We start from the raw sequence: 25659 nt of genomic DNA on the forward strand, positions 1-25659 counted from the left end.
GTTGGAATATTAGTTCATATATTAATGTATATTTTGTTTATCAACTCATTGTGATATATTTTTTTCTGTTCAATTTAATAATAATAGTAATAAAAAAAGTTGTCCAATCCATGGGTTCAACCCGACCCAACCTGACCCATGTGGGTTGGGTTGGACTTATGTGATTGGTTGGGTTGGGTTGAATTTTTTTAACTCACCATGGTGGGTTGGGTCAAAAAATCCCCTAAACCAACCCATGCACACTCCTACCTGTGGTTGCCTCCTCTCCTTTATTATTCTTACTTTTTCCTTTTGAGAATACATTTAGTCAGGCTGTAGAGTAAAACCAGTGTTTTACACCAGCCAATAGACTCGTGCCACGTGGACAATATTAAGTTCTCACTTAAATCCCTCTCCAAACAGACTCCAAACAGAGAACGAAGAAAGAAAACCATAGCCCTCAAACAAAAGCTCACTGCCACAACCCTCAAACAAAAGCTCCCTCTTCCATCTTTGCTTTCCCAAACCTCCACCACACCAAACACCAGAGCTCACCATCATAGAGTTCACCAGAGCTGTGCGTGGAGCTTGGAAACGTATCGGAGCCGCCATGAGCCACAATCCAAAGGTTTGTTTTTCACAATTTTCCCTTTTCCCCATGGATTTCGAATTATTGATGGGTTTTTCTGGGTTTATGGGTTTCTTTGGAGCCTCATGAATTATTTATGGTATAAATGTGATTTCTTGATTATTAATTTGTGAAGATAAAGCTATTCTGGCAAGAAGCAAAGCAATATGATGAGGTTATTATATCCGAATATGATGTAGAACCCTGTTTAATATTGGCTTTCAAAGTTCTCTGATTGCTTTTTGTCTCAATTCAAGCAAATCTTTCAATCATTTAATGGGTCATTTATATTTTTTTTTAATTGTTTTTGGTTAAGTTAAAAAAAAAACTTTCTAATATGTTAACACATCTTATTCTTTCTATGAATTCCTTAAATTGGTTTAAGGTCTCTCTATGTGTGTGGTGAGGGGTCAGAATTGAAACTCCAAATTGATAACTTTAGAGGACATATGTTGATAAGGAAGAGTTAGTTGGATTGTGAATTTAGAAGATAATATGAATAAAGCTTATATGCTTGGTTGGGGGTACTCAAATGCCATCACAATTGTAACAACTAGTATTCTTTTAAATGCTTTTGTATATGGCAAAGGCATGATCTCTCTATCTTTTCTTCACTTACCAATGAATGGAAATTATAGTGTTTTATTAATGGGAACTTTTATATGAATGCTGGCACCAAAATTCTTAGCCTGTTAATGTACTCATATTCCAGACTGTCCACTAAAAGAAATGTTCTGCAGATACAAAACATTGATAAAAATTAGGTGTAATAGCTGATTTGATACCTAGGAGAGTATTATCTGCCAATGAAAATTTTGCAGGGAAAATTTTGAATATAGTTTCTATTATTTGCTAATGATTACCATGTGTATGTTTGCTCAAATATCTTTATGTTGTCCTATTTGATTATTTTTTTTATGCAAATCATTATATCTTTACGTAGTCCTATTTGTTGTGTATGGCTCTACTATGATAGCTTAATGCTCAAGTCCATGGCATAAGGCGTAGGAGATGACTGTCATTTAACATAGATTATGAACAATTTTGCTTGACTAAATTGAATCTGATGTTTTTTTTTTTTTTGGTGGTTGGTAGTTACCTAACCCAGTTTAGAAGATTCTAAAGAATGTTACTTATTGTATGATAGGATTGCTGAATTGTTTCCTATATATATTTCTTTCAATTTTTCAATTTGTGTTCCCTTCTTTTTTTTTTCTTTTTTTTTTTTTTTAAACCTTGACTGAATTGTTTCCTCCTTTTTTTTTTTTTCTTTGATTTGTATTTCTTTCAATTTTGCTTCTTACAGGTGCCTTTCCGAAAAGTTTACTTACTGTGGTAATTGAATTCTCCGCTGTTAACTTTAGCCTCTAGGACACAGCTAGTATCATTTATTTGATAGCTATTAAAATATTTTTAGTTTCAAATATAATTTACTCCTACTTGTAATGTCAATTTTCTACTACTTGTAATGTCAATTTGCTCCCTATATGTACCAAAGTGCAAATAAGGATGTACTTGGAGATGTTTTATGTAATAAAGTTTATTGAGTGGAGCTATATGTACCAATGTACCAATGTACTTGGAGCTATTTGATAGCTGTTTTATGTACTTGGAGCTATATGTACCAATGTCAATTTTCATTTTCTCCTACTATTAATGATAATTGTAATATTAGCGTAAAATTTTAATTTTATTCTTAATTGTTGCTTATGAATTTTTCTTCTCTCTCTCTCTCTTTTTTTTTTTTTTTTTTAGGTCATACTGAAATATAAAATTACTTGAATTGAAAATATGAGTGCGAACAACAAAGAACTTGAAACAATCTCACTTTGTGATATGGTGGATGACTTAGTACATGATGAGTCAAAAATAAACGAAGATCAAAATAATGTAAACTTGTCATTGGATGATTCAAATCAACCTTTTGCATGCAATAGGCATTCAGAACCACATCTTAATATGGTATTTGAAAACTTAGAGACTGCTCGTGGATATTATAATGCCCCTTTTGCATTGAGATTTTTTTTTTTTTTAATCTTTTGCTTCAAAACAAGCTATGAACCTGAAATGTATCCTAATTCCATATATTCAAATGTACAAAGTATACTCAAAACACTAGTACACCATTACCAAACCAATTGATATATAAATAATCATTAGAGCATTTGTCCACAACCTATGTCAAAGATTACAAAACATGATTCTAAATTAGAAAACATGTCAAAGAAGTTATGAGAATCAGAAAACCAGACCACAAGAAGAGATGATAAGAGCACCTTCTGTAAGCCTTATTATTTGACATTTGATACAATTTTTTTTTTTTTTTTTTGGAGGTTAAATGGCAGAAATTTTTTTCAAAACAAAGCAAACTATACACTAGGAGCAAACTTACTCAGTATAATATAAGACACCTTCGACTGAAAGGCTTTTGAAACAATATCAAATCTCTAGCATACAAGACATGTTCTAGAGCATATACAATATCTTCCTAGTCTACCATATATTTTTCTATCTATACAGAATTAAGAAGGAAAGGGGGCGTTCCTCCACCCAAATTCCCTTAGAATTTCTCTTGAGAGCTTCTTTTGCTATTACATGAGCTGCTTGATTACATAAAGAATTTGTAAAACTAGAAACTTTTCTGAAGTGTGATGCTCTCCATTGGATGTCTTCAACCAATGTTCCAAAAGCGGCAAAGATATTTCTGTGGATTTTGTAGAGCTAGGAATAGATCAGTAGTCATCTTCAATCATGAGATCATACAAACTCAAGTCAGCAACAAACTATATTAGTAAACTTATTATTTGACAAGTGATACAAACTGTATTAGTAACAAGAAAATATATATAAAAGCAACATACATTTTTTCTTTTGGATAAGTATTTACAAGCAGCATACATAGACTCCCTCTAAATAATTACAAGCTAAAATTTAAATTATTAACAAAGTCTACAAAGGAAGGGATACAAACACCACAAAATCTAGTAGAATACTTATACAATTACAACAAAAATAAATATTTTAGCTCAAGAATTGATAACTCAAAGCCATTAAATGTGTGGTTACTTATTTCTATCGTTATTGTCCATATAAGCAAAGGGGTATCCTAATAAGAAACAATTACATATGAAATCTCATTCAAGTTGCAACTATGATCCTGATGATTACCAAACTCACATTAGGCATTCAAATAAGCCAATGTTCTGAAATTTGGAACTTACTCTCGGTTAATGCCAAAGCCAAGAGACCTATACACACACCAACTACAAGTAGGTCACTTTTAGTTCAATCACTGCACATTCGGCCCATAGCCAATATCCCAATTTTAAAACCCAAGAAAAATCAACAAGCTTTATAGTTAACAATAAAACTTAGTAATCAAACAGATCAAAATTGAAACAAAATGAGATCCAAGGGTTCAGTAAACAAAAATCAAAATTAAAGATAAAAAATAACAGAGGAACCCTTAACACCAACTGTAGTTACCACAAATCTATGGCAAGGAAGAGAAACAAATTAAATTAAATAAAAGCATAATATTTCATGCTATAAATGAAAGAAAATGATGATCTTGGCAAAAACCCCATAATATTTCAAGCATAATACATAAACCCATGTTGTTTCTACGTAAAACACAAAATCCCATTCCCATTCCTTTATTCTTCTTTCCTTTCCATTACTTAAATCCATTCTACTCCATTATGATTTAACAAAAACCAAGCAAACCCGATCAACAAAACCCCCCAATCATTCTGTGCATCTAGCAACAAAAACCCCAACAACCCAACCAACAAAAACCCTGGCAAATCCAATAAAAAGGCATTAGAGAGAGTGTTGCTCAAAGCATTATCAGTCAATTTGATGTCCAATCCAAAAGTTTTGTATTTGTTTTACCAATATATTGGACACCTTACATCATTGTAGAAAATAAAGCATTCATATAATGGGAAAGAAAAAGGGAGGAAAGAGTGATTAAGAGTCAATTACAATGCTCAACCACAAGACAGAAAACCAAAAATCCCTAGCACAAACATTGCAGCAATGAAATCAGATTGTCGCCCAAAAATATTGCCAAGAGCTTTTATTTAGCAAACATTAAACATTTTAAAAACAAGAACTTAAGTTTTTTAAAAACCAACACTTGCCTAAAAACTCACCATTGGGGGAGGGTCGGAACTTAAGTTTTCAAACACCAATACTTGCCTAAACAGTCATTAGACATGATTAGCTATTATGAGCCAACATTTTTTAACATACTGAAATCATATAACAACACTACATAATACAATTGTTGCTGTTAGGACACAAAGAAGAGTGAACTGTGAAGTCATGCAACAGCACTACATGACAAAATTGTGGCTCTTAAAATACAAAGAAGTGGATGGGATAGCCAACAGGAAAATGTACCTCCTAACCAATGTTATGGAAATGAAACTATACCCTGATTCATAAAAGCTTCTCAAAATCACACCAAGCAATAACAATTCAAAGATTAATAATTCAGAACACAGAAAGTAATCCCAGTTCATAGATTCAAAGAAAAAAACCCTAAAACTTCTTCTTTTTTTGAGGGACAAGCCTCAAGCTATTAGTAATGAGCAATATTAGCACAAAACTAGCAATACCCAAAACCTTTAAACTTTAATTCTAAAACCCAAAATCCCAAACACAACTGTACTAAACCTAAATTCAAACCAACAAACCCAGATTGATATATTACTCATTGAAATGAAAATGAAGTGAGAAGTGAGAAGGTATCTTCCTCTTGGGAACAGCCATAAGCTCCGTAGATCCACCAAAGGAGAAACTTGGGAACTCAAATCCGAATCCTATGTTACCTTTTGGAACATCTATAGATGTTGAAGTAACTTGCTTTCCAGATTGAAAGTTCAATAAAGGGTATAAAACACCTTTGAACGTTTAGACCCCAAATAACAAAAATACCAATTCAAGCTTTATATCAAACAATTTATGTGCGGAATATGATACCAAGCTTATAACTGAATTGATAGAACAATCTAAGCCAAATATAAACACATCCACAGCAGTAAATATAAGGCAAAGGTAAAGGGAAAGAAGATGCAAACACATGGACAACACACGATGTGTTATCGAAGAGGAAATCGAAGTCCTCGGCGTAAAACCTCTCCGCCGCCCTCCAAGCGGTCAAATAATCCACTAAAGAATGTAGTTGGGATATATGAACAGCAGAAGACCCTCCAAGCCTAATCTACCCAAGTACCTAAGCCCTCCAAGCTTCTTGCTCCAACGAGGTTACGCCGAACCTATTTCTTCTCTAGCTTCCCGGATTCCGCTACTTGACCATAGCATCAACCAATGTATATTGGTTCCTTTCCAAACTGCTTCCCAAAGCACCAAATGGACCTTCTCACAGACGTGGGTGTGGTGAGACAAGGGTTTGGTAAATGACCTCTCAAGGGTATGACAATGGAGAGGAAGAGAGTAGAGGAATTTGTAGAGTCTCTTTAGATGAAGATTGGGGATGAATCAATCTTGTATTTCTCTAGGGTTTTCTCTCACAAAATTCTCTCTGGAAGCTCTCTCAATATGATGGGTATAAGGGTGTATATATAGTAGGGTGAGAAGGGAATGCAAAACGTCAGTTTTTGCCAAACAGGGCAAGTTGGCAACTTGATCTCGCGGCTTGGCCAAGTCGCGAAATCAAGTCGCGACGTAACGGCCTGGCCAGACTGGAACTTTTGTCCTGTAGCGTGACAGCTGGCGCGACCCTTCAGCTTCCCAGTGTGCCTCTCACGTGACTGCCTTTCGCGGCTTGCCAGTCGCGAACCACCCGCGAGTCCTAGTCGCGAGACTCTGTTTTTCTTGCACACTCTTGAGCTTTTCTTCACATCTTCTCACACACTACCCTTACAATTTTCCCACCTAAATACAGGGTTACTAAGTGCTAAATTACAAGCAAATTGGTCACGGAATAAAGCCAATTAGATGGTTGATTAAATTCAACCTTACAATCTCCCCCTTTGGCTATTCCGTGACAAAACCCTACAACAGACTCTAGACTTAAACGTGAGTTGGGAACAGTTGGAAAACTCACTCACACCTAACTCTAGATTCTGAAAAGCTCTTGAACATATGAATAAGTAACTCCTGAAACACAATAACATAGCAATATCATTGTACGCAGAAAACTTAATATGCATATGGAGCAAAATAAGCATGATCAAGCAAAAATGAACATAGGCATAAAAGCAATAATTCATGGCAAGATCAACACCAGTAGTCACTTAAGCAAAAGTGATTACTATGTTCATTCACACAAGGAATGAACATCCGGACATGCAAAAATGATAAACTCAATTGAAGAGAATCATTTGCAAGTCCAACACTCAACCAATGCATACAAACATATATGCATCTAGGAACAATCCTACAAGGGCACAAGAGTGTTGTACTTAGGGTAATGCAAAGCATTAACAAGTACCAAAACACAAAGCACAAAGGCTGCATAAGCAAAGTTTTTGCAAATACATGGCACAAACCATACAAGCCTACAATCATGCAAAAGTGCTAGAAACAACCCTCAAAGCTTACAAAAGCAACAATGGGTACAAATGACAAACAAACAATGCTAAAAGCTGAATAACATCATACTATATAAGTAAACCCCAAAGATTCACAAGTGTACCAAACTTAAGGCACAGATATTTAAAACAAACAAAATGTATCACACTTAAAGAAAACACATAACATAATTAAACTCCCCCTCAAGAGCTGCCCCAAAAGTTGATCTCCCCCTTTTTGACCGGAATGGCCAAAGAGTCAGTGATCCTGGCTGGTATGAATGCTATCAAACTTTGCAGAGAGTACATCAAGCTGGTCCTGCATTGCTGTCATCCTCTCTGTCTGTTGATTCTGAACATCATGGATAGTATCAAGTCTCTCCAGAATGATCTGAAGGGTATCAGGAGGAACAGATGATGAGGTAGAGGGTCTGCTCCTTTTGACTCTTACTCTAGGTGTGGAAACTGGTCCTGCTCCTTCTGCTTTAGTCTCCATAGGATCTCCTTCTTCATGGACACCCTCTTCTTCTTCTCCTGGAAGACGACTCTGGATCCGTACTAGAGTAAATTTGTTGATGGCTGATAGAGGAGGCATGGGACTGATATCTTGTGGGATTACCACCCCCTTTTCTTTGAAAATTCTCATGAGAAGGCTTGGAAACACCAGCTTGGGCCTCGAGGTGGTTTTAGTTTCTTCCACTATAGTGTCAAAAATGTGGGAACTGATGTCAATAAAAGTATTTTCCTTAAGATCCATAAGAAAGATGGCTCTGGCATTCGTCAATGTAGTCATTTTCCTTATAGGGTACAGATTGTACATCATAATTGTTGTTAAACACCTCATGTCTTTGGGAAAGTCAGAAGTGTTGAGACATCTCCTTTCTAAAACTCCACCAATCTTTTTCTGGACAGTTTCCAGAGAGACCATTCTGTCCTTGTAGTTTGTAAATTCATAATCTTCTAAACCCTCCAGTCCCAAAACCTTATCAATGTCATGAGCATCTAAGGTAAACTCCTTTTTCCTCACCCAACAACTCAACTCTTCCTCCCTTATCACAGCATTGGCATAGAATTCTCTGATAAGAGGTTCACACACTAAAGGTAAGTCACCCAGAAGTTTCTCCCAGCCTCTTCCTTCAAAGCATTGTGGAATGAATGTACCCCTCAAGTCATGCAAATCCACAAATCTCTCCTGGATAATTGTTCCTTTTACAAAGGAATCTCTGTATCTCTCAAAATGTTTGACTGATCTAAACAAGTTGCTATCCATTTTTAATCTCTTATCAGCCTTCTTAGCAGGAGTCTTCTTCTTAGAGGATGTGGAAGCCATCTGTAGACACTCAGAAAAGTTCACAACAAGGGCACAAGACAATATGTGGAAATAAACACAAATTAGTGACCATGTAATTTTCAGGAAGAACAGAGTATTGAGCAACAACACAAACCAAGAATAGATGATGACCAACAGATAAACCAAGTTCAGTCTGTAAAGATGAAAGTTTCATACAGACATATGAAAACAGCTATCACTGATATGTAACCAACAGAACATGAAATGTGCAAGCTAATCCCTAGAAGCAGGATCATGCACAAGATGTGTAAATACACACTCAGAATAGATTGAACCACATAACCAAGGTCACACACAAGACAGGCACACAATACATTTGAGAAAACATCACATATCATCCAACAAATCGTATACCCAAAGGATATACCCATAGAGAAACAAATGACAAACATGAAAACCATGAATGAGAAGATAAAAAAAATGAAATACCATAATAGAGTAACCCCAAGAAGCTAGGCATTACCAAAATAGAACAACCCACACCATCAAAACTCCAATTTTAAGCATAAAAGATCAGAATACCCTCATAGCAATCCGAACAGTAAAACACAGAGATTCAAGAGAATTTTTCATAAAACATGAAAATGGAGTAAAGAACAAGAAAGCCCATACCTTTTCCTTGAAGATTTGTGCAGAGATGATGCAGAAATGAAGGATTTTTCAGTGATATTCGAAAGCTTTGAGAGAGAGAGTGAAGAAGGCAATGAACAGTTGCTGAAAATCGAGGGAAAATTGATAAAAAACGATTTTAAAAACTGTCTTTAAAACGCAAAACATGCGTTTTTCGCGACTTATCCAAGTCGCCAGTAAGTCACCAGATCAAGCCGCGAAACACTGTGAAGGAAAGATTCTAGAAAAATCTTCTAAGTGTTTTTCGCGACTGGAAGGTTTAGTCGCGAAGGAGTCGCGAGCTGAGCCGCGAAAATCACTGAGTAACCCTCGCGATTGGACCTTCCACCCGCGAACAAGCCGCCAAAATGAGCCGCGAAAAGAGCAAAACACAAATTTTTCAAAAATTTTCTAAGTATTTTTCGCGACTAGAGTAGTAACTCGCCAGTAAGTCGCGAAAATCTCTGACTGAGCTCGCGACTGGGGCTTGCGACTGTGCTGACCCGCGACTTAGTCGCCAAAACAGGGTACCACTGTTTTTGAGAAAAATTCACAATTTTGGAAAAACAAAGTACTTTCCAAAAACAAAACAAAAATACTCAAAAATCTTTTTGTGTTGGCCCACTAAGATTGAGCATGTGAAAACACATTTAAACAAGTACAATCACACAAATGAATATGGCATTCGTTGAACATAGACTTGTGTGATGTGTGTGGATATCAAAAATGAGATAGTTCTTAGTCCAATGTGAAGCTTCAATGATCAATTCAATCAAGGCATACACAACTAGCACTAGATAATGTGACCTATCTCAATTATAGAAACATGCATATATGACCTCCCACAAGTACTTGATACCAATACTTTGAAGCTTTTCATTTGGCTCCATATTCAACATATTGTTTGCAACATTTGAGCAAAGAGAATCTCATTGTGAGATAGATGCCTGAAATTTTTGATATTTCAATTGATGAGTTAGCCTTTGGCTTTTTGAGCATCACACATTTTATTTTGGTCGCTTTCCCTTTTTCCTAGTCAAATACTAGTGTGTGCGACAGGCTTTTGCAGCTCTATATCTCTTTTCATTTGGAGATTTACATTTAGAGAGCTCTTTAAAAAAAATAAAAAGTGGGAAGATATATAGGCATGAGTCTATGCATGTCTCAAGATCAACAAAACCATTCACTAATCATTCATGACAAGGATGAAGATCTATTTACAACAATCACTTAGATTTCAGAATTTCTTTCACAATGATATGAGTGCATGAGAGACAAGCTATGCTCGTTAAATGCACAAAGCCATAAGTACAAAGGTACAGGGCAAAACATGCTTGGAGACAAAACTCAACAAAGTGATCAAACCTTTTGGATTTTCAACTTTTTATGTGTTTTTGGATTTTTGACACACACAAGAGACAAACAGAACAACACAAAGAAGACAAACACAATACACACAAAATACACAAAAAACAAAAAAAATGTCACGGAGGATTGAGTTTAAGGAATGATACCGACACCAATTGTCTTACGCAAGGATTCAAACCTTGGGCCATCAAGTGGTTTGGTGAATATGTCTGCCTTTTGATTGTCAGTATTGATGAATTCTAGACACACTGTCTTGTCTTCTACCAAGTCCCGAATGAAATGATAACGGATCTCGATATGCTTTGATTTGGAGTGCTGAACCGGATTCTTTGACAGGTTTATGGCACTCGTATTATCACAGAACACACACATGGTGTCTTGAGAAATGCCATAGTCATGCAGTAGCTTTCGCATCCATAGCAGTTGTGCACAACAACTTCCTGCTGCAATGTATTCAGCTTCAGCCGTTGACAGTGATACTGAATTTTGCTTTTTGCTCATCCATGAAACTAAGTTGTTTCCAAGATAGAAACACCCACCAGAAGTACTTTTTCTATCATCTATGCACCCTGCCCAGTCAGCATCAGAATATCCTGCCAAACACTCATTCGAATCCTTTGTATACCAAATCCCATAGTCAGATGTGCCATTTACATAGCGAATGATTCGCTTAACTGCTGTTAAATGGGATTCTTTAGGAGCGGCTTGAAATCTTGCACAGACTCCGACACTGAATGCAATATCCGGCCTGCTAGCTGTGAGATAGAGGAGACTACCAATCATACTCCGATAAAGAGTTGGATCAATGTCAACGCCGGCTGCATCTTTGCTTAACTTTGCTGAGGAACTCATGGGAGTAGATGTATGTTTCTTGGAGTCCAGACCAAATCTTTTGACAAGATTTTTGGCATACTTTTCTTGAGAAATAAATATTCCATCTCTCCGCTGTTTCACTTGAAGTCCAAGGAAGTAGTTCAACTCTCCCACCATACTCATTTCAAATTCCCTTTTCATTTCTTCAGAGAACTCATGAGCTAGTTTATCAATTGTGGAACCAAATACGATATCATCCACGTACACTTGAGCAACAAGAAGAGATTTTTCATCTCTTTTAACAAACAATGTGCGATCTGCTTGACCTCTCTTGAACCCACGATCCACTAGGTAAGTAGTGAGACGATCATACCATGCTCTTGGTGCCTGCTTCAACCCATACAAAGCTTTCTTCAATCTTAATACATGACCCGGGAAGTGAGGATCTTCAAATCCCTTTGGTTGTTCAACGAAAACTTCTTCATTGAGAAAGCCGTTTAAGAAGGCGCTCTTTACATCCATTTGGTACAACTTAAAATCCATGATGCATGCTATGGAAAGAAGAATCCGAATGGATTCTAGTCTTGCTACCGGAGCAAAAGATTCATCAAAATCTATGCCTTCCACCTGAGTATACCCTTGAGCCACCAATCTAGACTTATTTCTGATGACTTCACCATCTTCATCTGTTTTGTTCTTAAAAATCCACTTGGTGCCGATCACATGTGTATCTTCAGGCCTTGGAACCAATTCCCACACATCATTCCTAACAAATTGGTGTAGTTCCTGGTGCATAGACTCTACCCAATTTTCATCCTTCAGAGCTTCTTCTACCTTTTTGGGTTCAAATTGAGCAAGATAACAGTTGTATGTTACATGGTTAGCAGTATACTTCAGCCCTTTTCTCAAACGAAGTCCTTCGTTCACATCCCCAATGATATTACTTGATGGGTGATTAAGTGTCACTCTTGATGAAGGTTTCTTGGAAGTTGAGAGTTCCTCGTCTCGAGAAATTGGGGTTTGAATTTCTGGAGGAGTGAGTGGACTTGAGACTTCTTGTGTTGATCTAGTCTCTCTTCTTGATACAGGAGGTGTGGTCTCCTTTTCGGGTGTTACTTTCTCAGCATCATCACTTAGAGGCATATCATTATCATCCTCATTTTCCTTGAGTTTGAGCCCCTTTCCATCATCATCAATTTCCTTTTCAGATATGGTGTCGTCTATGACCACATTGATTGATTCCATCACCGTCTTAGTGCGTTTGTTGTACACTCTATAAGCTCGGCTATTTGTGGAGTATCCGAGGAGTATCCCTTCATCACTCTTAGCATCAAATTTTCCTGGATTTTCCCTGTCATTTAGAATATAGCATGTGCTCCCAAATACTCTGAAATACTTCACCTTGGGTTTCTTTTCTCTCCATATTTCATATGACGTCTTCTTTGTCCCTGCTCGGAAATAAACTCTGTTACAAATATGACAAGCTGTGTTCACAGCTTCAGCCCAGAACCTTTGAGGTATGTTTTTGTTGAGTAACATGACTCTAGCCATCTCTTGGATCACCCAGTTCTTTCTTTCAACCACCCCATTTTGTTGAGGAGTCTTTGGAGCTGAAAATTCCTTCTTGATACCATGCTCTTCACAAAATGATTCAAATTTCGTATTCTCAAATTCCTTCCCATGATCACTTCTGATTTTGACTATGGGAACTCCTTTTTCATTTTGCAATCTCTTGCATAATTTCTTCAATTTATCACATGCTTCAGATTTTTCTCTGAGGAATTCCACCCAAGAGTACCTTGAGAAATCATCAACTATCACCATAATGTATCTCTTTCCTCCCAGGCTTTCAGTCCTTGTAGGCCCCATGAGATCTACGTGAAGAAGTTCCAAACACCGTGAGGTAGCAATCACATTCACCTTTGGATGATTTGCTTTTGCTTGTTTCCCCATTTGACATGCTCCACATATAGTCTTCTCCACCTTTCCAAACTTTGGAAGTCCCTCAACGGCCTCAAGTTTAGAAACTTTACATACTTGTTTGAAGTTTGCATGTCCAAACCTGTGATGCCACAGTTTCAGCATATCAACACGAGCACTTCTACACGAAATAGGTGCCGTAGGTACAACTCCATAGCAATTATCAGTAGTCCTATTTCCTTCCAAGACTTGAATCCCTTTCTCATCAATGATTATGCACCCCTTCTTTGAGAATTGAACTAGAAAATCTTCATCACATATTTGAGTAATACTAAGGAGATTTGCCTTCAATCCATTGATGTATAGTACTTCTTTCAGCAAAGGTAGTCCCGGTATTTCAACCGTTCCTTTCCCGAGGACTTGAGCATGACTCCCATCACCAAAAGTCACATAATCACATGCCTTCTCTTTAAGAGTCATAAACAATGATTTATCTCCTGTCATATGACGAGAGCATCCACTATCAAGGTACCATAAGCATGAGTTGAATACCTTCAATGAGGTGTGCACAAACATAAACCATGAGAAAGCATTCTTGACCATCAAACAAAAATTATTGTTATTTTCCATGCTCATTCCAGATTGGATTTGCTTTTTAGATTATCAACCTTTTCACATAGTGATCTATTTCTTCTTTTGTATTTCTCAATCAAAGAGGTAGACTCACATAGACTATTGTGAAGTATGTGGTTTTGCTTTGAAAATATTTCAGCATGTGAATGAACATCCAAGCATGTTTTCTAGATTTAATTAACTCTAAGAGTTCCTTTTTAAGAGTATCCTCAAATATCTAAGAATCATTTTCACAAACACTCATACCATAATTCAGCATAATCCTTTTACAGCAGCATCCATCCAAGAAGGGTCTAGGATGCACATCAAGTAATTAAACCAAGACAATGACCCCTCTCATACATTGAAAGTTCAATAAGGGTATAAAACACCTTTGAACGTTTAGACCCCAAATAACAAAAATACCAATTCAAGCTTTATATCAAACAATTTATGTGCGGAATATGATACCAAGCTTATAACTGAATTGATAGAACAATCTAAGCCAAATATAAACACATCCACAGCAGTAAATATAAGGCAAAGGTAAAGGGAAAGAAGATGCAAACACACGGACAACACACGATGTGTTATCGAAGAGGAAACCGAAGTCCTCGGCGTAAAACCTCTCCGCCGCCCTCCAAGCGGTCAAATAATCCACTAAAGAATGTAGTTGGGATAATGAACAGCAGAAGACCCTCCAAGCCTAATCTACCCAAGTACCTAAGCCCTCCAAGCTTCTTGCTCCAACGAGGTTACGCCGAACCTATTTCTTCTCTAGCTTCCCGGATTCCGCTACTTGACCATAGCATCAACCAATGTATATTGGTTCCTTTCCAAACTGCTTCCAAAGCACCAAATGGACCTTCTCACAGACGTGGGTGTAGTGAGACAAGGGTTTGGTAAATGACCTCTCAAGGGTATGACAATGGAGAGGAAGAAAGTAGAGGAATTTGTAGAGTCTCTTTAGATGAAGATTGGGGATGAATCAATCTTGTATTTCTCTAGGGTTTTCTCTCACAAAATTCTCTCTGGAAGCTCTCTCAATATGATGGGTATAAGGGTGTATATATAGTAGGGTGAGAAGCGAATGCAAAATGTCAGTTTTTGCCAAACAGGGCAAGTTGGCGACTTGATCTCGCGGCTTGGCCAAGTCGCGAAATCAAGTCGCGACGTAACAGCCTGGCCAGACTGGAACTTTTGTCCTGTAGCATGACAGCTGGCGCGACCCTTCAGCTTTCCAGTGTGCCTCTCACGTGACTGCTTTTCGCGGCTTGCCAGTCGCGAACCACCCGCGAGTCCTAGTCGCGAGACTCTGTTTTTCTTGCACACTCTTGAGCATTTCTTCACATCTTCTCACACACTACCCTTACAATTTTTTCACCTAAATACAGGGTTGCTAAGTGCTAAATTACAAGCAAATTAGTCACGGAATAAAGCCAATTAGATGGTTGATTAAATTCAACCTTACACAGATGAGTTTGAAACCAAAAAAAAAAAAAAAAACCATAAATAATTCAAGAGGCTCCAAAAAAACCCATAACCCAAAAAATTGAAATCCAAATTAGGGAAAAGGGAAAATCATGAAAAAAAAAACCTTTGGATCGTGGCTCACGGCAGCTTCGGTATGTTTCCAAGCTCCATGCATAGCTCTGGCGACCTCTGTGGCGGTGAGCTTCGGTGTGTGGTGTGGTGGAGGTTTGGGCAAGCAAAGATGGAAGAGGGAGGAAACTTTTGTCTGAGGGCTGTGGGTTTTCTTAATTCGTTCTCACGCTCAGCTCCGGCGAACTCTATGGCAGTGAGCTCGGGTGTGTGGTGTGATGGAGGTTTGGGCAAGCAAAGATGGAAGAGGGAGCTTTTGTCTAGGGCTGTAAATGAACCAAATTGATCATGAACAACTCGGGCTTGGCTCGATAAAAAACTTGTTCTTGTTTGTTTATAAATAAGTCAAGCTTGAGCCTTAGTTTTATGCTCGTTTAATAAACAAGTCGAGCCCAAGAAAAAAAATTTGTTCACAAACAAGCTTGTGAGCTATTGGTCTTGATACACAACAATTCAAGCATAGACTCATTTATAAGTTTATATGTGTTAACTAAATATAATCATTACACATATCTTAATAATGACATTACCAACATGAGACCACTACTTATATTACCTTAATTTTTTTCATTTCTTTAAACTAATCAAGAACCACTTTAAATTATAGTTACATTTAAAAATAAATAAATAATTAAGTAGACCACATATGATCCTTCCCTATCAATCATATAAAGTAAAGTTATGAAATATATTAGTATTTTCTCATTCATAATAGTTACAAATAGGTATTTTTCTAGTCCTTTACCATCTAACGTGAATGTAAAAATTATGTTTTGAACAATTGCTGAAACTATAGACAAGGAGTGATGAATGAATGAATTTAATTATGTAAATTATTAATTTGAATAATGGTTAATCATAAGTAGAACTAGATGCATGATAAAATGAGTATACTATTTTATTTTTCATTTTTCTTAATTTTAGAGATTTAAGCATTTAATAATGTAATTCTTTTAGATCTCAAACTCAAAAACTTGACCTGAGCTCGAGTTTGAGTTTGAGTTTGATATTAAGCTTGAGTTTGGCTTGACTAATTAATCAAGCCAGGCCAAGCCAAGCTCAAGCTTTTTGGCTTTTCCTTGAGTTCAAGCTCAAATACTATTTTTAGGCTTGTCACAAGTTGAAGCCAAGTTCGAGCTTTTGATTTTTCTTGACGAGCCAAACTTGAACATGCACTACTCGATAAAGTTCAGCTCGTTTACAGCCCTACTTTTGTCTGAGGGCTATGGTTTTCTTTCTTCATTCTCTGTTTGGAGTATGTTTGAAGAGAGATTTAAGTGAGAACTTAATATTGCCCATGTGGCAGGAGTCTATTGGCAGAGTTTTACGCCACAGTCTGTTTGAATGTATTCTCTTTGCTTTTACCCTTCACTTTGCAGTTTTCCCTCTTTTTATTTGCTCAAGACCCCAAGCCCACATGAAATTCTGATACTAATTTGAAATGCACAATGGGACTTTGTCTCTATTATTATTATATTATTATTATTATTATTAATGCTAAGTAAATTGATGGGACTTATTTTTAACTTGCCACTCCAGTACTCACCCACCCACAGTCATGTAAAGGAATATATATTATATTATATTATATTATATTATATAACTATAATGTTACACACTAAAATATATTTACATTATCAGTTTCTCTAAAGTATATATTATTATTGTTGTATTGATTAGACGAGTGACATAAATTTATCATTTTAAATTATATATATATATATATATATAGTTGGTAATTTCGAAATGGTACACTGGTATTAATCGGTACCAAAATATTTCGTTTTTTTGGCCAAATCGAAATGACTTTTGGTACAGTATTGACTCCCTTACTTAGGCTATAACCAGGTTTATCACTAAACTTTACCATTTATTTAATTTAACTTAAAAGTAATATTAAAGTAGACTAAACATTTCCGTTTTATTTTTATGAGTTTACTCTTTTTTATTATTATATTATTATAAAAATTCCTTAGTTTACATATAACACGTTACTGTTAATCTATTCGTCTCGCCATTAGGTTTATTAGAAGCTAGTCAAGTTCCTATAAAAATAAAATAACAAAAAGGCTAGTCAAGGTCAGACTGTCCAATCAATAATTTTTTGTTTTTCTAGTTCTAATATATACTTTTCATTCAAGAATATCATTAGTTTGAAGGGAAGGTATCTTACGGGAGGAAGGCATCTAGGGAGGCTCATTGGAGCCCAGGTTTCAAAATCCCCCCCTTGCACTGAAACCAAAATATATATATATATATATATATATATGGAGTTTGGATTCAAGTTACACCTGATGTAACTAAGCAGTGTTACACCACTTAATATTTTTTAAATTGATGCAAATTTTGAAAAATCTACCGTTAAATTACATTATTTTCGTATATTCTTTATGTTTGCAAAATTTCAAGGTGATCAAAGATTAATAGTCATGTCATCAATCAATTTTTTAAATTCAAATTTTTGTAGTTTAAAATAATATATAAAAGATGAGTTTATAAATCAAATAGTAAATAACATCTAATTGACATGATTATTAAGAACATATAGAACATGTAATTTAACGATGAGATTTTCAAAATATAAATTCTATAACAAGTTACTGGGTTACTGGGTGGTGTAACATTACTTAAAGTTACACCAGGTGTAACTTGAACCCAACTATATATATATATATATATATAAAGAGTTAGGTTCAAATTACTCCTGGTGTAACTCTAAGCAATGTTACATCACCTAATAATTTGTTACTGAATTAACTTTTTGAAAATCTAACCGTTAAATTACATATTATATATGTTCTTAACATACATGCCAATTTAATTCAATTAGATGTTATTTATTATTTGATCTATAAACTCATCTTTTATGCATTATTTTAAACTACAAAAACTTGAATTTTAAGAATTGATTGATGACATGACTATTAATTTTTTATTACCTTGAAATTTTGTAAGCATGGAGAATATATGTTTTACTTTTTTTGGTTTTGACCTGTAGAATAAAAATTTAAACATCCTGAACCTAGAAATTTAAATTATATTAAATTACAATTTGCAAATTGTAAATTGTAATTTGATATAATTTAAATTTCTAACGTTCCCTTCCTATAAGTTGTAAACTTGTACTTCTCTTTGCCAATCACCCGTAACTTCTGTATCTCTTTGCCAATCGATTGTAACTTCTACTTCTCTTTGCCAAGAGCCTTGAAATGGCTTCTGCAGATAGTTTGATTGGAGAAACCAATGCTCTTCTAAGCAAGCCAACACACATGAAACCATCTCTCATAGAAGCAGGGGCGCGCCTTTTTGTCACTAGGTTCCTTGGAACTTATATCTCAGCTGGATGTTTCATGTGAGTTTACTCTTAACATAGATATCCTCTTTATATATTCGTTCTATATATGCATATATGCACTCTCTGAAAATCAGTATTGTACGTGGTCTATCATGCAAGAGCTAGTTTGGAATTTTGTCCAATGAATTACAATCCAGATTGTTTTTAAAAATTCCACACCAATAGCAACACCCAGTTTTCCAACTATGTTGCCACCACCTTGTTATTTATACCTGGCACGCACCGCCAACTGCCATCGAAAAACACTACTTGACTACAATCGTACTACAAATCTTTAATATCAACTGCTGTTATCATCTCAGAAAAATACTTTCAATGCCCACTGTGTCAACAATCAAATTGTAGGTGGTCGGGCCTCAAAGACCCACAGAAAATTGATCAGCATCTACATGTAGGGGTGGCAATTTGTGTTCATATGTCAGGTTCTATAATGCATAGATTGGGGAGAGGATTTTGGCAGGAAGGGACATATGAAGGCCTAAAAATTTGTCGTCATATCAAGTCGGTTAAAGAGATTTGTGTCGGGGTGGCAGCCCAATTAACGTTCTAGCTGGTTGTTCTGTCCAGTCAATAGAATCTTGTTGAGCTAAAGGGCGCTTGTAGATAGAGATGGCAAGGCAAAATTCAACGCATCCTGTAAACTCGACACGACACGATATGAAATTCGCAGAATATAGGTTGAGGTTTAAGGAATTCGTGTCATATTCAGATTGACCCGTTTAATAAACATTTCATGTCTATGTCCAACTTATGGAACCCGTTTAACCGTTTAATTAAATGTCATTTTATCAATATACCCTACAAAACTTAAGTATATAAACTTATTAGTTGTTGTAATTTTATTTTCGTTGACATATTGTGATTAATTCTTTGTGATATTAAGATTTACTTTAGTTTTAAATGATTATTTTTTATGCAATAACTCGTTAGTTCTAAATTTGATATTAAAAAATTATTTTTTTATAGGAAAAAATTTATTTATTTGTTTTTTTATGGTTCAAACCAATTTGGTTGATACTTTTTTTTTTTTTTTTTTTTGCTTTGATAAATCTAATAACATGTTGACACGACTGATCCGTTTAATAAACAGGTCATGTTATGGTTGAGAAATTTTGTCTCATTTAATAAACTTGTTGGGTAAGTATTGACCCATATAGTTTAATACTCATGAGTCAACATGACATGAACACTACAAAAAAGAGGGCTATAGCAGCATTTAAAACGCAGCTACAGACCCTAAAACGCAGCTATAGGATATAGCTGCGTTTTATAGCTGCGTTTCCAAACATGGCCTATGCGGCGTGGCTATAGCCCCATGCGGGACCTAGAGCTGCGTTTTTAAAAACGCAGCCCAAACGGATCTATAGCTGCGTTTTTAGAGCCTCTAGCCGCGATTTTAGACACAACAGATGCTGGACCTGTAGCTGCGTTTTCTACAAACACAGCCATAGGCAGTTTGGGCTGCGTTTTAAATGCAGGTATAGGGTACGGACCTATAGCTGCGCTTTATAGAAACGCAGCTATAGGTCCACCTATAACAGCATTTTAAGCGCAGCCTAAACTGGGGATATAGCCGCGTTTTGTAGAAAACGCAGCTATAGGTCTTGTATCTATTTTCGTGAAAAAATGCAGCTAGAGGGTGTTAAAAACGCAGCTCTGACGGTCAACTGAATAAACACATTGCCACTCATGTAGATGCTGATAATTTCTGGTTGAGCGACACTACATGATTGTGATGGGATTGAAGTATTTCGAATATAGCATAAAAGATTTAGACGATTGTAGTCAGTGTGTTTTTCGATGGCAGTTGGCGGTGCGTGCCAGGTATAAATAACAAGGTGGTGGCAACATAGTTGGAAAACTGGGTGTTGCTATTGGTGTGGAATTTTTAAAAACAATCTGGATTGTAATTCATTGGACAAAATTCCAAACTAGCTCTTGCATGATAGACCACGTACAATACTGATTTTCAGAGAGTGCATATATGCATATATAGAACGAATATATAAAGAGGATATCTATGTTAAGAGTAAACTCACATGAAACATCCAGCTGAGATATAAGTTCCAAGGAACCTAGTGACAAAAAGGCGCGCCCCTGCTTCTATGAGAGATGGTTTCATGTGTGTTGGCTTGCTTAGAAGAGCATTGGTTTCTCCATCAAACTATCTGCAGAAGCCATTTCAAGGCTCTTGGCAAAGAGAAGTAGAAGTTACAATCGATTGGCAAAGAGATACAGAAGTTACGGGTGATTGGCAAAGAGAAGTACAAGTTTACAACTTATAGGAAGGGAACGTTAGAAATTTAAATTATATCAAATTACAATTTACAATTTGCAAATTGTAATTTAATATAATTTAAATTTCTAGGTTCAGGATGTTTAAATTTTTATTCTACAGGTCAAAACCAAAAAAAGTAAAACATATATTCTCCATGCTTACAAAATTTCAAGGTAATAAAAAATTAATAGTCATGTCATCAATCAATTCTTAAAATTCAAGTTTTTGTAGTTTAAAATAATGCATAAAAGATGAGTTTATAGATCAAATAATAAATAACATCTAATTGAATTAAATTGGCATGTATGTTAAGAACATATATAATATGTAATTTAACGGTTAGATTTTCAAAAAGTTAATTCAATAACAAATTATTAGGTGATGTAACATTGCTTAGAGTTACACCAGGAGTAATTTGAACCTAACTCTTTATATATATATATATATATATAGTTGGTTCAAGTTACACCTGTGTAACTTTAAGTAATGTTACACCACCAGTAACCCAGTAACTTGTTATAGAATTTATATTTTGAAAATCTCATCGTTAAATTACATGTTCTATATGTTCTTAATAATCATGTCAATTAGATGTTATTTACTATTTGATTTATAAACTCATCTTTTATATATTATTTTAAACTACAAAAATTTGAATTTAAAAAATTGATTGATGACATGACTATTAATCTTTGATCACTTGAAATTTTGCAACATAAAGAATATACGAAAATAATGTAATTTAACGGTAGATTTTTCAAAATTTGCATCAATTTAAAAAATATTAAGTGGTGTAACACTGCTTAGTTACATCAGGTGTAACTTGAATCCAAACTCCATATATATATATATATATATATATATTTGGTTTCAGTGCAAGGGGGGGATTTTGAAACCCTGGGCTCCAATGAGCCTCCCTAGATGCCTTCCTCCCGTAAGATACCTTCCCTTCAAACTAATGATATTCTTGAATGAAAAGTATATATTAGACCTAGAAAAACAAAAAATTATTGATTGGACAGTCTGACCTTGACTAGCCTTTTTGTTATTTTATTTTTATAGGAACTTGACTAGCTTCTAATAAACCTAATGGCGAGACGAATAGATTAACAGTAACGTGTTATATGTAAACTAAGGAAATTTTTATAATAATATAATAATAAAAAAGAGTAAACTCATAAAAATAAAACGGAAATGTTTAGTCTACTTTAATATTACTTTTAAGTTAAATTAAATAAATGGTAAAGTTTAGTGATAAACCTGGTTGTAGCCTAAGTANATAAACTTGTTGGGTAAGTATTGACCCATATAGTTTAATACTCATGAGTCAACATGACATGAACACTACAAAAAAAGAGGGCTATAGCAGCATTTAAAAAACGCAGCTACAGACCCTAAAAACGCAGCTATAGGATATAGCTGCGTTTTATAGCTGCGTTTCCAAACATGGCCTATGCGGCGTGGCTATAGCCCCATGCGGGACCTAGAGCTGCGTTTTTAAAAACGCAGCCCAAACCCGGATCTATAGCTGCGTTTTTAAGAGCCTCTAGCCGCGATTTTAGACAACAACAGATGCTGGACCTGTAGCTGCGTTTTCTACAAAACACAGCCATAGGCCAGTTTGGGCTGCGTTTTAAAATGCAGGTATAGGGTACGGACCTATAGCTGCGCTTTATAGAAAACGCAGCTATAGGTCCAACCTATAACAGCATTTTAAGCGCAGCCTAAACTGGGGATATAGCCGCGTTTTGTAGAAAACGCAGCTATAGGTCTTGTATCTATTTTCGTGAAAAAATGCAGCTAGAGGGTGTTAAAAACGCAGCTCTAGACCGGGTTCAATACTCATTCACTTAGCCAAAAAAAAAAAAAAATGTAGGGCAACCTCCATATGCGTTATACAGAGCTTTGCATTCTTATATCTATTCTTCTCCACTAGTTTTCTGACTTAATAAATAGAGCCTCCTAAGCCACCTGATTTTTGGGTCCTTGGATGGCTTGAGATCTTCTTCTTAAACATGTGATTTGTTCGGTCAAGAGCTCCATCTGATTCAATTTGAAAGATCCATCACAATTTGGTTGAAGTTGAGGTTGTAGCTATGGTTCCATCACCTGTGTTTTCTGTCTATATTATCTCAAAAATAAATAAATAAAGTTTGATGTACTCTGCCTTGTTGTATTACAGATTATTGGAGAAAGGGGACACAATATTTACCTTTGAAGGAGACAAGAAAAAGTGTCCTCTGAAAATAGTTCTTAAAGTTCAAAATCCCCAGTTTTATTGGAAGGTGTGTACTCTTACTCTTTCTTGGAATTATTTTATAAGAATAATCAATTATAACCATAGTTTTAAAAATTGGCAGAACCAACTAGTTCGACCGATTTAATCTGGAACTGAACATTAATCCAGTTCAATTCTTGTTAAAAACCAAAAATTGCATAAAAAATAGAAAAACCGCAAACCGGTGATTCAACCGTGAAATTCAAAAGCCGGTATGGCTGAACCAGTTCTTGAGCTGTTCTGTTTAACTTAAAAAAAAAAAAAACATTTTCTTTAAAAAATAAAAATAAAAAATGAAAAAAATAAAAACCACATATGTTCACAGAGAGAGAGAGAGAGAGAGAGAGAGAGAGAGAGAAAGAAAGAAAGAGATAGAAACAGAGGTAAATATTAGAGGATGATCTTGATTTTTTTTTAAAATGAATTATCTTACTTGGCCGTTTTCAAATCACTGATTCTTGAAATTTTCAGGGGAAAGAAAGAGTTTGAGAGATGGAAAAGAAGCCGTTTCGAAATTTAAAGGAGGGGGATATGGAAAGCTTAAAAAATGAGGGGGCCTGGGCACTGGCCGCTGGGTCATTTAAAAAAAAAAAAAAGAAAAAAAAAAAGAAAAAGAAGTGAGTAGATGGCGTAGTAGGTGGATTTAATAATTTGATGGGGAGCGTTGAGTACTTGACTTTTGAGTGTTAAGGTTAAGGGTCCGTTTGGTTCCCGTAAAATATTTTTCGGAAAATACTTATTTTTCGGAAATCCTATTTTCCGGAAAAGGAAACTATTTTCAAGTGTTTGGTTATATTATGAAAATTGTTATGGAAAATATTTTTATGTGTTTGGTTCTATTAGGAAAATGCTATTTTCCTACAATTTTTTCCGACAGTAAATTCCGGCAACAACAATATCCGGCAACATCCGGCAACAACAACAACAACAACAACGCAAATTCCGGCAACAACAACACAAATTCCGGCGACAACAATAACAACAACAATTTTCATTCCTCAGCTCCCAAACAAATATTAACATCATTCCTCAGTCCACAGCCACAAAAATACAAAACCCAAAGACAAAAAATCATCAACAACAACGATCAAACTTAAAAAAAAAAAAAAAAAAAAAAAAAAAAAAAAAAAAAAAAAAAAAAAAAAAAAAAAAAACTGAGAAATCGAGGAAGAGGGAGTGACGGGTCTGGGTTTGGGTCTGGGTCGACGTTGGAGCGGTGCTGCGATTGTAATGAATCGAGGAAGAGGGAGCGACGTTGGGTCGAGGAAGATGACGCGGTGCGATGGCCCGATCGAGGAGGCGATGGGTCTAGGTCGAGCGGCGTTGGAGCGATCGGCGCGGTGCTGCGATTTCCCTTTGATTGATCGGCGCGGTGTGATGGCGAGGTGCGAGACCGGTGCAATGGCGTGGTTCGTGGGTTCGTCGGTTCGTGGCGCCGGCGAAGCCGAAGGCTCGTGAACGCCAGCGATGGGCTGTGGCGTTGGTTCGTTCTCTTTCTCGCTCGCTCTCTCTCTCTCGCTCGGTTTGGCTCTTCCTTCCTCTCTCTCTCTCTCTCTCTCTCTCTCTCTCTCTTTTTCCGGAAACACTTTGAAGTGAAAATAGGTACTGAAAATAATTTCAGTTGGGCAACGGAAAATTTGGAAGTGATTTTCCAGAAAATAGAATTTTCCGGAACAGCCAAACACGCGAAAATGTGGAAAACCATTTCCGGAAATGGTTTACTCCCAATTCAAACGCAGCCTAAGTAAAATATTTGTTCGTCTCTTTCTATTCCAGTTTTTCTGACTCGAGATTCTCCATTAATGTAGTACTACTTTCCTATAATAACATTACTATTTTTTTTTTTTTTGGTAAACTCCTAGAATAACTATTACTTACCATTCAAAGAAACCAAACAATAATTGATAGGCACGTCCTTTTGTTGTTGGAAAGCAATTATAATCCTATATAATATAAGAGAAATGTTAACTAATGTTCTTAGCGAATGTTCTTAGCATATTGATTAACGATTCTTTTAAAGAAATTTTTTATGAAAAAATGAAGAAAAAAAAATTAATGTTTTGACAATTTTTTTCATTTCTTATAAAAATAGTGTCAAAACTTTCCTAAAATAGATTGTTAACCAATACCCTAAAGACACTTGTTAGTATGATCCACAATACAAATACAAAACAAACATTAGCATAAATATAATTTAAATTTAATAAATGCTTAATTTTTTAATATACAACATTAAAAAATAGTAATTTTTTAATATACAATATATTAAACAAACATCAGAATAACGTTATTATTATTGTAACTTTATTCTAGGAAAGTAGTGC

The 25659-nt window shown here is 35.6% G+C and overlaps 1 protein-coding gene and 1 non-coding gene across 2 annotated transcripts in view; both read left to right on the top strand.

Annotated features, from left to right (window-relative positions):
• Positions 1-768: 768 nt before the first annotated feature.
• Positions 769-847, top strand: LOC112000402 (small nucleolar RNA R160). Its single transcript, XR_002881723.1, has one exon. It is a non-coding gene; the product is annotated as a small nucleolar RNA R160 (small nucleolar RNA).
• A 17786-nt stretch (positions 848-18633) lies between these two features.
• LOC112000384 (uncharacterized) overlaps positions 18634-25659 on the top strand; it is a 71492-nt gene continuing 64466 nt past the window's right edge. Inside the window, exons 1-2 of the mRNA XM_065778011.1 lie at positions 18634-18776; positions 23240-23342. Coding sequence (XP_065634083.1) covers positions 18634-18776; positions 23240-23342 — 246 coding nt within the window. The remainder of the gene's footprint in view (positions 18777-23239; positions 23343-25659) is intronic.

The sequence above is a fragment of the Quercus suber genome, unplaced genomic scaffold (assembly GCF_002906115.3).
Source record: "Quercus suber isolate HL8 unplaced genomic scaffold, Cork oak 2.0 scaffold_10, whole genome shotgun sequence".
NCBI lineage: Eukaryota > Viridiplantae > Streptophyta > Magnoliopsida > Fagales > Fagaceae > Quercus > Quercus suber.